Source organism: Pristiophorus japonicus, chromosome 8 (genome assembly GCF_044704955.1).
Source record: "Pristiophorus japonicus isolate sPriJap1 chromosome 8, sPriJap1.hap1, whole genome shotgun sequence".
NCBI lineage: Eukaryota > Metazoa > Chordata > Chondrichthyes > Pristiophoridae > Pristiophorus > Pristiophorus japonicus.
Window position 1 is genome coordinate 96,586,873 of NC_091984.1, and position 15,934 is coordinate 96,602,806.

Below are 15,934 nucleotides of genomic sequence, written 5' to 3' on the forward strand. Positions count from 1 at the left end.
ACTATATAGTGATCAGCAGTGAGAAGCTGGATAATTTTTAACCCTCCCAAGCCTTGGGACACTGAACCCAATTGCAGCACCTCACCTCTACCCCAGCTGAGATCAGCTAACCAAGCACAAACTAGGGATCATATCTGATCCCACCCCCACCCCCCAAACTGATCTTTGTGGATTCATACCACACCGGGCAGTGTGCTGCTTTACTGAAGCAGTTGGAGGAATTACAGAGGCCCAAGAACTACTATCTTAGTCCCATGTAAGCTATACAAAAGTCTTAAGACTAAGTTCATAATCATTGTTAATGAATGGATAAGTAATTAAAATAAAACAGAAATCACAGATATCGTCTTTAGTTTGTCTCCCAGTGTCTTTCTCACTGCATCCAAAGTTGCTCGGTGCCAGGTTGTTCCACCTGTTGACCCAACTCCATGAACTAATCACCAGTATAGCTTATCTCCCACCTCCAATAAACAGACTTATAAAGATTACTTACCTCAAGGGCAGTTATGTCAATCGTAGGCAAGTTGTTCAGCTCATTGTAGATCCTCTGAGCCCTTTCACTGGCTTTCTGTGCTTTTGTGGTTATTCTGTTTGCTTGTTCGTCCAGATCTTCTGCCATATCACTGTTTTGCTTAGACCTAACAAAATAAGATCTCTTAAGAGTCATGCAAAAAAAAAAGGTTCATGCAGCGGAGCCTCCATTATCAGAACTTCAATTAAATGATAGAATTTTTGCAGGGACATTCTTTGCACAAGATATTGCCTCATTAAATAGCCCACTAATATATCTTCCATTATTTATATTTTCTTTTCTTGATGATTAAATGACCTAATGTTCCCTATGTTACTTGCATTATACTTGGCTTCATTCCCATACTCAGAGTATTACATAGAAATATAGAAACATAGAAAATAGGTGCAGGAGTAGACCATTCGACCCTTCGAGCCTGCACCGCCATTCAATGAGTTCATGGCTGAACATGCAACTTCAGTACCCCATTCCTGCTTTCTCTCCATACCCCTTGATTCCCCCTAGTAGTAAGGACTACATCTAACTCCTTTTTGAATATTACTGTGTCATATATGTAAAATCACATCTTGGACACTTGACTATCTACAAATTATCCAGCTGGGGTGGGGGGATCCCTCCACTGTCAGATAATAGCGCTTCCATTGTACTGTTTACAGTTCTTTTGTTAATAAAGAAACAAGTGTAGCTACTCTATCCTTAACAATGCTTCATAATTAGCACATTTTCTGTGTGGGCCCAGGAGTAGTTTTATAGAGAGCATGGGTTATATTGCAGAAAAATCAGTAACACTCAACTCATTGTAGTTCAAGTCTCAACCATATACTACTTGTCTGGGTTATATGCATTCTGATTAGATCAATTACCAAATCATAAATGCATTTTGTTTTTGCATTTGCAACATTAATTAAAAATATTAGTGGTTTTAGCTAAGCATCAATTAAGACTGAAGAATTGTTGTCTCCAATCAAAAGACTACTTATAGCCATTGTTCTCAAAATATATAGAGAATGCTTACATGAGATGAAAGAATGTGCAATACAAGTATTCAAATTAGTGCTCTCAGATATTTCCCACCAAAACTTGCTCGCACTTACTGCTGATTTAGTAGGTTGATGGACTGTGTGGTTTTCCGATCATCTTTGATTGCTTGGCTAATTAATTCAAGGGCTTCAAAGGATGACGTGTTGGCAGTTCTGCTGAACTGTTCTATGTTATCTGCATCTCTCACATGCCTGAATAAAGAAAAAGAAAATGTTCTTAATATTTTGCTGCAAAGTCGTGAAATTAAACTGGTAATGGGAAACTTAGTGGAAATCGGGATGTAAATTAAAAGACCACTCTTACCTATCCGCCAGCCTACGAGCCTCATCTGCTAGATCCGCCAAGTTCCTGTCTCCAGCATCACCTGTTGGCAATGATGGCTGCAAGAAATAACAAATGCCATTTATTACAGTTGCAATGAAATCTCAGCTACCCAAACATTAAAAATGAACAAAATAAATCCTCCTCCTCTCTGAAGGTGCTGAATTGTGCTTTCCCTGGATGCTGGAAATCCTCAGTTACCTTCCCCAAGTGCCCATTCTCAATAGGGAAATAAGCACTGCTGTCTGACCTGGATTCTGACAGCTACTTGAACACATTTTCCAGCAGGAGTCACTCTATACTAATCAGGAGCGAAATCCTAGGCTCATTTTCTCCCCTCGTGCTCTGAAGCCAATTCAGGGCTACTGAAGTTAATTGTGGTACCAGGCTAACTCAGCACAGAACAGAGATTGAATCTGGGACCATCCTGGCCTGTATGGCTCAGTTTCACAATGAGCAGTGCAACTTACTGTATGTTCCCATGGGAAGAGCTTACATTTTTGTAGGAGAACCCGTATTGAGGATTGTAATATAATTTGATGTCATGCCTCCAAGATTTGTACTAATACCACATGGTTCAACTACACCATGACATTTTCATATGCAGTTCTTGCATTAAGTCTGCATCATAACAAGAGACAATGTCATAAGAAGGGACAGTCTATGCAAGGAACAGTGTCATAGCAAGGGACAGTGTAATAACAAACATGCCTCACAACATTTACCATTGGAACTGGGTTTTGGAATTTTTAAGTTTTAAAATGCCTAGGCTGCTCTGGATGTATTTGCAATGTTGACACCATTGGTCTCTTTACTGTCACTCTTTCTGTTTTGTAAGCATGAGGGCTGTTGACTGAGTTTTTACCTTCAAATAATAAGAAAATATATTTTTTGACTCATGAAGACTTACCATCCGGCCCATTTGTGTCCTGCTTTCCTGGATCTTTGTCCTGACATTGCTTAGCAACCTATCTGTATTTCGGACACGATCTTCGTATGTTACTGTTAATCTTCTAGTCTCATCGACAGATTTCCCGATGTTGTTCAGACGATATGTCTCAGCTCCCAGCTTCTTGTTAAGATTTTTCAATTGGTCAAGATTGTTTTCATCATCAACTATAGAAAGAATCAGATCTTTACTACTGAGGCCAGATACTGTATATTCTAAAAGTTGTGTCACTTCCTGTGTTACTGTGCCACATAGACCAGGAAGATCCCAGGTTAAATCCGTGTCAAATAAGTTGATCTTGGCTGACCATTGGGAAGGGCATTAATGTTGACCTCAGCACTTGTGAGCTCAGCAGGGAGAAAGTATCAACCAGTGTGCCCAAGCCCAATTGCTATCCCTGCTGGAAAGTGCCCAAGCGTAGATGTTAGATAGATATCAGGATTGGGCTTGGCTGTACTGCTTCTTATGGCCAAATAGCTAGCTGAACCTGCCATGGATCACATTTGGAGAATGGCCACTCAGATGTGTTACTGGAGGGCAGTTGGTGTAATTTGAACATATGGAATTGGCAGGCAGTACAAGTCTATCATGCCTGCCCCACACTCATTTTGCCTGAAGCATCACGACTACATACTTCCTACCCTCCTACCCCACATCCATGTCATCTCCTGGAACAGGCAAATAAACAGATTTTTAAAAACATGGCCAATTAAGGGAAAAATAACTTTTAGAAAATTCCTATCTGCCTCCTTCAGGCAATCAAAGAATCCAGGGAACTGTACTCCAACGTGCATCAGCATCTTCAGCAAAGGAGCGGACAAAATTGGGGAAGGAAAGAAAAAACACCTTGGAACGTCCAGAGTGGTTTTTACACCAAATCTGAACCAATGAGCCCTGGTCAACCTCAACAATCTAACACTGACAGAAAGCAAGACTCCCCAAGAGGTAAAGTCAGAAGACAGCCAACCTGCATTTTTCACACCTTGTTATTAAGAGATGGTCCAACCCTAACAGTGGCCTAGGGTAAGTCTCTTGTCAGTCAAGGACAGACCCATTAGATTGGGATAGAGAAGCGGAGAAATACAAGGAGGTGAAAGGAAAATGAAGTGGGGGAGAAAATAATGTTATGTTTTTATCTTATCTGTAAAGTCTTACAACTTTTTAAATGTTTTGTTAAAAAGCCAAAATGAGAATTTACTTTCAGTTTCCCTAGCTTCAGCCATCATTTTGTTGAGGACCGTTGATGCTTTCCTCAATCTTGCCTCAAAGTTCTTGTCATTCGCTGGGCTCCCATTTGTCTTCACTTTTGTGATTAGAATTTCCAGATCTCTAACCACATTCTTGTGTTTCAACACCTGAACAGCAGACATAGAACAGGAAGTGAAAAATGTTCAACAACAAACCAAAAAAAAAATCTAACTATCAGCCAGTAAACATTGCTTAATATCTAAAATCTCACATCGTGAAAACAGAACTATACATTTTCATTCTTTTAAAAAAAATCTCTGGCAGGATAATAACAGGGTGAAGCCAGAGACAACTTTAAGAAGGATAGGCATCTCACACTGGCAGTGGCTGGGAGCGCAGAAAGACCTAGAGTACCAGTGGACACGCCACAGACATCCCATAATCTGATCCATGGTCTCGCAATGCTGATTTAAAGCATAATCATCTTTAACTCTAAGGGATGCTTGCATGCCTTCATTTGAAATTTCCAATTTTTGCTGTCCCTTAGTTATGGGGAAATCGCAAACAAGTGTATGATGAGCAGTGAGAATTTTGTTCGAAATAGTGAGCTCTTTTGAAAGTTTAACTACAAATGACCTTCCCTGCATTGTTCCACCTGAGCAACGAGGAATGACAGGGAACATATGCTAACTGTCATTTCAAGGTATGAAGACATCAAAAACTCAGGGTTTTAAATGCATTAATCGAAATGTTAAAATGAAGTGTGAAGGATACACAGGATCAGTTATGAAAACCCGTGGGCTGTGATTTATTTCCCATGGGTGGGCTATCCTGATAACTTATGAGTGATGAAGTTAAGTGGTGGGGGTTGATGGCACCCTCTGTTCCTTTGTGGATTGCTTCCACTGTGACTCCCGCCATTTCGAGTCCCAACCTTTCTGTTTATCAATGAAGATTTAAAGTGTTTATGTCTCCTTTTTACAAAATCTGTTTCCTTTATCCACTCCCACTCCTCTCTTTAATTTTACTTCCTTACATGAAGAGGAACTTAAAGAAGGAATATGAGCTAAGTACCACGCTTTTATCGGGCCCCAAATTTTTACACTGATTTTCCCTTGTTTGCTCAGATTTTTATGTCCGTCATATGCAAATAAAATTGGCAGAAAAATTGGTGTAAAAACAGGTATAACTTTTGACATTCATTTCTGTGTAAGTGGAAATGAGGAAATTCCAGTCTTGCAGTTTAACAAAAAGCTAACTTAGCCTTCTCTTAGCCAACACTTAAAGAGCACTAATATAACCTCTTTAGACTCTTGTGCAGTTGGGGCCAGGTGCCTACCTTGTCTTTTACTGCCAGGTAACAGCTGGGGCACTCCTGGCAGCCTGTGGTCCTGTTGTAATAGGTGTTTCCTGCACACTGGTTACACCGACCTCCAAACACTCCTGGCTTGCAATCACATGTGCCATCACTCCTGCACTGTATGGACCAAGAACCACTTGGGTCACAGTTACATGCTGCAAAGGTAACATAATTTTTTATTAAAGGTCTGTTCCTTCATTTCCTTTCATATAAAAGCATAATGGAATCAATTATTAAGGATGTCATAGCAGTGCATTTGGAAAGAGGTGATATGATAGGTCCAAGTCAGCATGGATTTGTGAAAGGGAAATCATGCTTGACAAATCTTCTGGAATTTTTTGAGGATGTTTCCAGTAGAGTGGACAAGGGAGAACCAGTTGATGTGGTATATTTGGACTTTCAGAAGACTTTCGACAAGGTCCCACACAAGAGATTAATGTGCAAAGTTAAAGCACATGGGATTGGGGGTAGTGTGCTGACATGGATTGAGAACTGGTTGTCAGACAGGAAGCAAAGAGTAGGAGTAAATGGGGACTTTTCAGAATGGCAGGCAGTGACTAGTGGGGTACCGCAAGGTTCTGTGCTGGGGCCCCAGCTGTTTACACTGTATATTAATGATTTAGACGAGGGGATTAAATGTAGTATCTCCAAATTTGCGGATGACACTAAGTTGGGTGACAGTGTGAGCTGTGAGGAGGATGCTATGAGGCTGCAGAGTGACTTGGATAGGTTAGGTGAGTCGGCAAATGCATGGCAGATGAAGTATAATGTGGATAAATGTGAGGTTATCCACTTTGGTGGTAAAAACAGAGAGACAGACTATTATCTGAATGGTGACAGATTAGGAAAAGGGGAGGTGCAACGAGACCTGGGTGTCATGGTACATCAGTCATTGAAGGTTGGCATGCAGGTACAGCAGGCGGTTAAGAAAGCAAATGGCATGTTGGCCTTCATAGCGAGGGGATTTGAGTGCAGGGGCAGGGAGGTGTTGCTACAGTTGTACAGGGCCTTGGTGAGGCCACACCTGGAGTATTGTGTACAGTTTTGGTCTCCTAACTTGAGGAAAGACATTCTTGCTATTGAGAGAGTGCAGCGAAGGTTCACCAGACTGATTCCCGGGATGGCGGGACTGACCTATCAAGAAAGACTGGATGAACTGGGCTTGTATTCACTGGAGTTCAGAAGAATGAGCGGGGACCTCATAGAAACGTTTAAAATTCTGACGGGGTTAGACAGGTTAGATGCAGGAAGAATGTTCACAATGTTGGGGAAGTCCAGAACCAGGGGACACAGTCTAAGGATAAGGGGTAAGCCATTTAGGACCGAGATGAGGAGGAATTTCTTCACCCAGAGAGTGGTGAACCTGTGGAATTCTCTACCACAGAAAGTTGGTGAGGCCAATTCACTAAATATATTCAAAAAGGAGTTAGATGGAGTCCTTACTACTAGGGGAATCAAGGGGTATGGTGAGAAAGCAGGAATGGGGTACTGAAGTTGCATGTTCAGCCATGAACTCATTGAATGGCGGTGCAGGCTAGAAGGGCCGAATGGCCTACTCCTGCACCTATTTTCTATGTTTCTATGTTTCTATGTAATTCTCAGAGATAAAAAGAAAAACCAGGAATATTGGAAATTTGAACCAAAAGGCAAAAACTGCACAGGCAGGGCCCGCATTCCTTTATTTCATAATGATTATTGTTTAAATATTGAAACATATAGTTTTCCATACAAGCAATCCCAGTCCAGGCACTGGTATCAAACCCATTTTAGTGCCGGAGACAAGAAGAAATGGGGCTGCAATTTCCTGCACTATCTTGCCTGAAATCAGGGGGGAAAACAGTGGAAAAGGGATGGAAATTAGATGGTGAGGCCTAAGCTGCTTCACTGCCCTGACCTGACCTTTTTCTTCTCCTCCCCGCCTCCCCCCCCCCCCCACCCACCGCTCACCCCTCACATCTCTACCCGGACCGCCGCTGGATGCCCCTTCCCCTCCACCATAGTCAAATAGCAGAGACGTAGGTCCTGAATCCCCGTCAAGATTTCCGAGCTAAGTTACTGCCACTTCCCGGGTCCGCCATGTGGAAGGTGGCAGTAGGCCTTAGGAAGTGGCAATCCAGGCCCTGAGGTCCCCCAATGGAGGGAGAGGTTTTCATAGCAGCCATTTCTTCCTCCCTTTGGACTGTCACTAAACTAACTATGTAGGCCTGGGTCTTTGCCAAGGTTTACAATGCTGCCAATTCTTTTATCTGAGGACTCTTCTGCCCCTTTAAATTCCTCGATGCCTCTTTTGGTGCTGCAGCAGAGGTCCCATTGCAGTACCACTGGGAGTCTGCAGCCAGTGTTTGCAGGGTTACCTGTTGGCAATGGGAATCCAGCCGGATACCTGCCGTGCATGGGTGATCAACCACAACCCTGCAAACAGGGCAGAAAACTTCATCCTGAGTAATCTGAACTTAGTAACTCTAAAATACTTTTAATATGAGAAAACATAAAATAAAATTGTATTTTAAAACAATTGAGGACATCAAGGACGGATTGCAATATGCTTTAATGTAAAACTGGGTTTTCTTTGTGTAGATTTGTTGCATTGAAATCTTAAACTTTATGCCTTGGAATCTGTCTACATATAAACCAGCATATGTAAAGCTGAGTCCACGGCCAGATCAGCCATGATCTTATTGAATGGCGGAGCAGGTTCGAGGGGCTAGATGGCCTACTCCTGTCCTAATTCTTATATTCTTATGTATGTAAAGTTCAAAGACAATTCTTACGTTTGCACTTTTCAGATGGATTGGAAGCAAGTGCATTTCCATAAAAGCCAGCTTTACATCTCTCACAGTGATGTCCTGCGGTGTTGTAGAGGCAGTCCCGACATTCTCCAGTCCACTGATCACAGTTCCCAACTGAATTGGAATCAACGTTGCTGTTGCATGTACAAGGTTGGCAGGATCGGCCTGCCCGTGGGTTACCAAAATATCCTGCCTCACACATTTCACACTGTTTACCTAGGGAATTTGTACAATAACATCAAGGAATGGAAACTACATGCATTTGCATGTTAAAATATATATTAAGTAAACAGAAAGCAAACCTAGTCAAACCAACTATTAGCATCAAAGCCTGTCTATATTTTTTCTCACATAGCTGCACCCTGTCATGTTAAATTAAATGTCAAAGCAAGAGAGGCAAATCCTTCAGCAACCTGTATACTAAGGTGTAAATGGGGAAGAGTTTGACTTGTCAGAACTTTATATAATGGCAGCGAATGAGAAATGGTTTGGTATGTTTGATTTCTGTATTATGACAATGAATGGAAATGGTTTTGGTTCATTGTAATTCTCTATAATGGTAGTGAATGAAAAGGTATTTGGTTTGTTGGAATTCTATATAAATTGTAAAATTCTCAACAGAGTGGAAAAGCAGTGAGAGTTAGTGGTGCAGATACAAAGATCTGAGCTACAAACCATCATTGAAGCAACGTCAATGAATCCTTTTAAAAGGTAATTATATAATTGCTTGACTATTCATCTCATTTTCTGTTTGTGAAATCTTGCTATGCATGAGCTGATTGCCTACGTAACAACTTCAAAAGTTGACTAATGACTGTGAAGCACTTTGGGACATCCTGGTGGATGAAAGGTGCTTCATAAATACAATTTGTTTTCTTCTTTCACGAGATGGCAGTGACCATTTCACCAAAGTTGCAGTATACACATATTTGCCACAGACTGTATAGGACTGTGTTATGAATAGCTTTTGGAACTTTCATTATCTGCCATAATGGAAGGGACACCTTGATGAATCATAGAAATTGGAGGAGAATCAAGTCCCCAGAATTTGGTTTTATATGTATTTTACAGCAGTACCCGATTTATAACATCCTACAGCTACAGGAAAAACAGGTGCAAGACAAGTTACAAATAAAGCATTGTGTGGGTTAATTCACTACAACAGGAGATGAAATACAAAGAACAAAGATATTTAGTTGGCTGTGCATTGGGGCACCTTCTCAAGTAAGGCTTCGTACCAATAATATTCTAATGAACATTCGGGAAGGCAGGTAATTGGAATGTGGATAATGAGAGTTCTACTGTACAGTATTGCACTATGAATACATTTCGCACAGGCATTCACATGCAAGTGTATTAGACACATTAGGAAGCTTTGCCATTTATGTTGAATGCATAAAATCATATTAGTTCTACCCTTTGACGTACTGAATGGTGCCTGCTTTGTGTAGACGTACACAGCAGTGGTGTTTCTTTCTGCTAGTGTTATTTTTACAGCTTCTACATGGTTAAACCTGATAGATTGTACCCAAGACTTACCCATCGTGTTGGCTGGACAGCCCACACAAATGACCTCTGTTGTGCCTGGTGTCACAGTGCAGCCTGTACTCCTCGGGCAAGGGCAAATCCTGCAGCCGCTTGGTTCAGAAGAATCAGTGTAGTAACCGTGTGGGCAATCGTTTCTGGCATGATCATTGGAGAAACAGGAACCTAGCAGGCAACATGGAAGGGCACTTCATTAATAGTCAAAGATATTGACTGGACATGTGGGTACAATCCCCTTACTCAACAAACACTGATCCAGTTTCCTTTTTAAAGGTGTCAATTGACACCAAGTCAACTGCCTTCTTTGGGAGTTTGTTGCACATCCACTATCCCATGGGGATCTCTAACCATGCACAAAACTTGTGAATTTTGTAATTGTGTCCTCTACTCCTATGTTAATTGTCCACATTAAATACTTCCACCTCATCTGTATCTATATGATGAAAATCTGTATCATGTCTCCCCTCAATCTTCTTTTCCTCCACCAAAAGTTTAGTCATTTGAGCTTTTCTTGGTAACTTAATCCCTTAAGACCTGGAACCAGCCTGGTCATTGTTGTCTGGATCCTTTCTAGCCTTTTTCTGGTAGGATGCCCAAAATTGCACACCATACTTCAGAATTGGCTTTACTATTATTGAGCAGAGCAGTATAACATGTTCTGACTTGTAGACCAATGCTCAACAGATGCACCTTAGTACCTGAGTCAGCTGATTGACACATATGAAATACTGGAAAATCTTTTCTTCATTTTCAACAAAGACGGAAGTTACCCCAGTCATAAATATTATGCAATACGTAAAAAATGTTAAATTTGATCCTTTAGCAAAATTCGCCTTTGAACAAGTCACAAAAAAGGAGCTGGCATGCATTATGTTTAAATGTAATATACTTTTTTTCTCACTCTGGCTATTTCTGTAGGTTTTTTGTACTAATATTGAATTATTAACTGTGAACCCTGATCATACCACCATTGGAACTGCCTAAAGAAGTTGTTGAGTCAAAGAGTGTGAGAGTGCTGAATTTATGATCAGCAGATTAAGTATTAAATCATGGATGTTTCAGTGATGCATTATTTATTCTGAAAAGTGGCACTGATTGAATACAAAAGCACAATTACAATTTTGCTACACTTAGCACACTGAGGAGATCGTCCCAATGTCAGATTCAGCTATGCCTGAAAGTTGGTGTTTCTCAATTGTTTCATTGGTGTTCACTGATCAAATAGATCAACGGAAATAAACAGAAGAATAAATGAATGTCAAATTTGACCAAAGTTAATTTTAAAAGAGATATTCATGGTAAGACTTGGCCATTAAAGGGCCCATTGCGTTTCCAAGCTGCTTTTAGGCAATCTTTACTGTTTTGTAAATGCACAATGCGATGCTGCAATTTACATGTCTATATATAAATTATCATTGCATTGTTCCCATATGGCTCTTATGAGCTTCACCTCACCCACCACACAAATATTACATCCTTAAGAAACAGCTTTCAACAAAGGATGGAAGACGAATTCTGCCCAATATCTGGATAATTCTTGTAAAAATTGCCAAAATACGAAGGTGATTAAGAAAATAAACAAATTTACTTGTAACCGTAGCTTTGGTGCAAAGGCAGTTACTGAGCTCTGATTGGAAACCATTGTCTTAACAGTATTCCACGTACACTTCTCCATCATCAGTTATACTGCCATCCATTTTCACATTTTCACAAGCCTTTATAAAATGCCAAGTAGCAGATCTGCCGCCTCGATCTCGAGTCTAAGCCAATCTATGAGCAAACTCACCCGTTTCAGGGTCACAGGTGTCACTGGAGCTTCGACAGGTGCATGGCACACACTTGCTAAAACTCCCAAGCTTGCTTCTTTGCCTCGTGTAACCGCTTGCACATTTCTCACAGAATCGTCCCTCATAACTGGTTGGACATGTACACTTCTCTACCCACTGAGCAGGGCTTCCAGCACCAGGTCGGGCTGTGTGCAGAACCACATTGTCCAAGTGTCCGGCACCTGTAATACAAAGCATCGAGGTTACTTCCTGTGCCATGTTACTAAACTGCTGTCGGCTTCAATGGTTTAATAAAAGATTAACCAAGGAGATATATGGCAACAAAGTGCCAGTCTTTCTTAATTTAAACTAATTGTCTTTTCATTCATTGTGACTATATTCATTCAGTCATTTACCCTGTTGTATCTAATACGCTGTCACCTAGCAATCTAGAACCAGGAGTATATTTAAAATACCCTCCTATTTTCAGCAGTGCAGCATAGGATTCAGGGAGTCAAGGTACAGGAAAATTAGGAATAGGAATAGGAATACATAGGAACATAGGAACAGGAGTAGGCCATTCAGTCCCTCAAGCCTGTTCCGCCATTCAATAAGCCTGAGAGGCCTTGCAATAGCTGTAATGGCCACCATCTGCAGAGCCTTTCAGCTACTGTCCAAAAGCAGCAGCTACAAAGTGTGCTGGTCTGTAGATATTCTAGCAACCAACAAAAAATGGAACTTATCATTTATTGGGCTCCTTCAGGTGCCACCCAGATCCTACTCAGATCCACCAGCCTCAGCAGAGCTGGATTAGAAGAACAGATAGTAAGAGTTTCTACAGGTACATAAAAAGGAAAAGAGTGGCTAAAGTAAATGTTGGTCCCCTAGAGGATGAGACTGGGGAATTAATAATGGGGAACAGAGAAATGGCAGAGACGTTGAACAAATATTTTGTATCGGTCTTCACGGTAGAAGGCACTAAAGACATCACAATAGTGGATAATCAAAGGGCGATAGGGAGGGAGGAACTTGATACAATCACTAATAAGAACATAAGAAATAGGAGCAGGAGTAGGCCATAAGTCCCCTCGAGCCTGCTCCGCCATTCAATAAGATCATGGCTGATCTGATCATGGACTCAGCTTCACTTCCCCGCCCATTCCCCATAACCCCTCATCCCCCCATCGCTCAAGAAACTATCTAATTTGGTCTTAAATTTATTTAATGACCCAGCTTCCATAGCTCTCTGAGGCAGCGAATTCCACAGATTCACAACCCTCTGAGAGAAGAAATTTCTCCTCATCTCAGTTCTAAATGGGCGGCACCTTATTCTAAGATCGTGCCCGCTAGTTCTAGTCTCCCCCACCAATGGAAGCATCCTCTCTGCATCCACCTCATAATCTTATACGTTTCTATCTCATGTCAAGCCCCCTCATAATCTTATACGTTTCTATAAGATCACCTCTCATTCTTCTGAATTCCAATGAGTAGAGGCCCAACCTACTCAACCTTTCCTCATAAGTCAACCCCCTCATCTCCAGGAACATAGTGAACCAGCTCTGAACTACCTCCAAAGCAAGTATAGCCTTTCATAAATATGGAAATCAAAACTGCACGCAGTATTCCAGATGTGGTCTCACCAATATCCTGTACAGCTGTAACAAGATTTCCCTGCTTTTATACTCCATCCCCTTTGCAATAAAGGCCAAGATTCCATTGGCCTTCCTGATCACTTGCTGTACCTGCATACTATCCTTTTGTGTTTCATGCACAAGTACCCCCAGGCACCACTGTACTGCAGCACTTTGCAATCTTTCCATTTAAATAATAACTTGCTCTTTGATTTTTTTTCTGCCAAAGTGCATGACCTCACACTTTCCAACATTATACTCCATCTGCCAAATTCTTGCCCACTCACTTAACCTGACTATGTCCTTCTGCAGCCTCTTTATGTCCTCACACATTGCCCTTCCTCCCATTTTTGTATCGTCAGCAAACTTGGCTACATTACACTTAGTCCCCTCTTCCAAGTCGTTAATATAGATTTTAAATAGTTGAGGTCCCAGCACTGATCCCTGCGGCACCCCACTCGTTACTGATTGCCAAACAGAGAATGAACCATTTATCCCGACTCTCTGTTTTCTGTTTTCTGTTTGTCAGGTATTACCTCCAACCCCATGAACTTTTATCTTGTGCAGTAACCTTTTGTGTGGCACCTTGTCAAATGCCTTCTGGAAGTCCAAATACACCACATCCACTGGTTCCCCTTTATCCACCCTGTTCGTTACATCCTCAAAGAATTCCATGAAATTTGTCAAACATGACTTCCCCTTCATAAATCCATGCTGACTTTGCCTGACCAAATTTTGCTTTTCCAAATGTCCTGTTACTGCTTCTTTAATAATGGACTCCAACATTTTCCCAACCACAGATGTTAGGCTAACTGGTCTACAGTCTCCTGCTTTTTGTCTGCCTCCTTTTTTGAATAGGGGTGTTACATTTGCAGTTTTCCAATCTGCTGGGACCTCCCCAGAATCCAGGGAATTTTGGTAAATTACAACCAATGCATCCACAATCCCTGCCACTACTTCTCAAGACCCTAGGATGCAAGCCATCAGGTCCAGGGTATTTATCTGCCTTTAATCCCATTATCTTACTGAGCAGCGCCCCCTTAGTGATTGTGATTGTGTTAAGTTCCTCCTCCCCTATAGCCCCTTAACTATCCACTGTTGGAATATTGTTAGTGTCCTCGACCATAAAAATTGATAAAAAAATACTTGTTTAGAGTTTCTGCCATCTCCATGTTCCCCATTACTAATTCCCCGGTCTCGTCCTCTAAGGGACCAACATTTACTTTAGCCACTCTTTTTCTTTTTATATACCTATAGAAACTCTTACTATCTGTTTTTATATTTTGTGCTAATTTATCTTCATAGTCTATCTTTCCTTTCTTAATCATTTTTTTAGTCATTCTTTGCTGGCTTTTAAAAGCTTCCCAATCTTCTGTCCTCCCACTAGTTTTAATCAGATACCCTCCTTTATTTTTTTATTTAGCCACAGGTGGCTTTCTTTTCTCTTGCACCCTTTCCTCCTTACTAGAATATATTTTTCTTGAGAGTTGTGAATTATCTCTTTAATTTGAGTACAGATTACAATCTTCAAATTAACATCTAATATGTACACTAATTAATCTGGAAAAGAGAAACAAAAGAGAAAAAATAAAATTATAAAATGAAATGCTTATTACATGAAGGTTACTTTAACAGCTTTTGCTGTTCCTATAACCCTTGACAATATTAAAGTCCAACTTGTAATTAACTAGTAAAGCTGAGAGAGTATACACTGAATGTGCCCTCACTGGGCCAAATATCTGTATCGGAGCTATTATAATCCTTTGCCTGGATATAACAGCGCTTAATTTCTGATTATTAATATGACTAGAAAAGTTTATGGATAATTGATTGATTCTTCACATCATTTCTATAAACCTTTTCTCACTTCTTTATCTTACTTTGTTTCTCAACTTAATTTTCAGCACTGTTCTTTCTCCATTTCATTTATCTTTTATAAACATGGAAATGTCTTTTGGATAAAGTGAGCTTTCAGAAGGCTTACTTTGCCTGTTATATGAACCACGGATTTTGATGGCCTTGAGGTCACCAAGCACCCGCTGGAAGTCAAGGGAAGTTAGAAACGGTTTCCATCCATACTCCAGACCCTCATGGAGTCTACAAAACAAAACGGGATTATTAACATTCTCACTTAAGCCTCTACTATTGGCTCATAAACAAAAGCAAAATACCATCAACAGTCTTTTAGGTCAGTTATATGACACTGTTTGTGTTATTGTGAAGCGCTTATCTGGTAATGCATCATGCAGTTAGCTCTATCAATAGCCAATTAAACAATAAACTTAAATTTATTCAATCATGTCCTTAAACCTTACAACAAAGTTGACTATATCGCTGTTGTAGAGTATATCACTGGAAAATTGACATCCTTTTGATATACAATAGACTTTGGACTCAATGTTAAAATGTTCCTATTTGGTGCAGATCAGATTTGTGCCTGATTTCACAACGCAAGCTTCCATTATGAATTGTAAGCTCTGCACTACGTGCCTGGAGATGGAACGATCTGATTGTACCCAGTCCATGTTCAGGACAAAAAATATTCTATTCATGGGTTAACTGAAATGAAAACATATTAGATTCAGAACATCTGCTATATCTACCTGTAGTTGTATGTCTGCTTGGTGGTAGAAGGGATTGGATTATTTTGCGCGTTCACTTGTGCAGTCAATGTCTGACTCGCTCCTTCCAGGATCAGATCTTCTACTGATGGGTAGGCACCATTCCTTTCCACATAGAATGTGAAGGAGAGGTTTTGCCCATAACTCAACACTTGATTTCCCCGGAAGTTGGCTATGATGAAAGGAACAGT

General features: G+C 40.7%; 1 protein-coding gene across 1 annotated transcript in view; it reads right to left on the reverse strand.

The window, feature by feature from the left end:
- Positions 1–15,934, reverse strand: part of LOC139268646 (laminin subunit gamma-1-like) — a 72,186-nt gene that overhangs the window by 15,104 nt on the left and 41,148 nt on the right. Inside the window, exons 7-17 of the mRNA XM_070887136.1 lie at positions 15,726–15,915; positions 15,107–15,219; positions 11,512–11,733; positions 9,720–9,890; positions 8,163–8,396; positions 5,371–5,546; positions 4,042–4,198; positions 2,805–3,010; positions 1,877–1,953; positions 1,627–1,764; positions 494–638 (exon numbers count right to left, since the gene is read on the reverse strand). Of these exons, the coding sequence (XP_070743237.1) occupies positions 494–638; positions 1,627–1,764; positions 1,877–1,953; positions 2,805–3,010; positions 4,042–4,198; positions 5,371–5,546; positions 8,163–8,396; positions 9,720–9,890; positions 11,512–11,733; positions 15,107–15,219; positions 15,726–15,915 (1,829 nt within the window). The remainder of the gene's footprint in view (positions 1–493; positions 639–1,626; positions 1,765–1,876; positions 1,954–2,804; positions 3,011–4,041; positions 4,199–5,370; positions 5,547–8,162; positions 8,397–9,719; positions 9,891–11,511; positions 11,734–15,106; positions 15,220–15,725; positions 15,916–15,934) is intronic.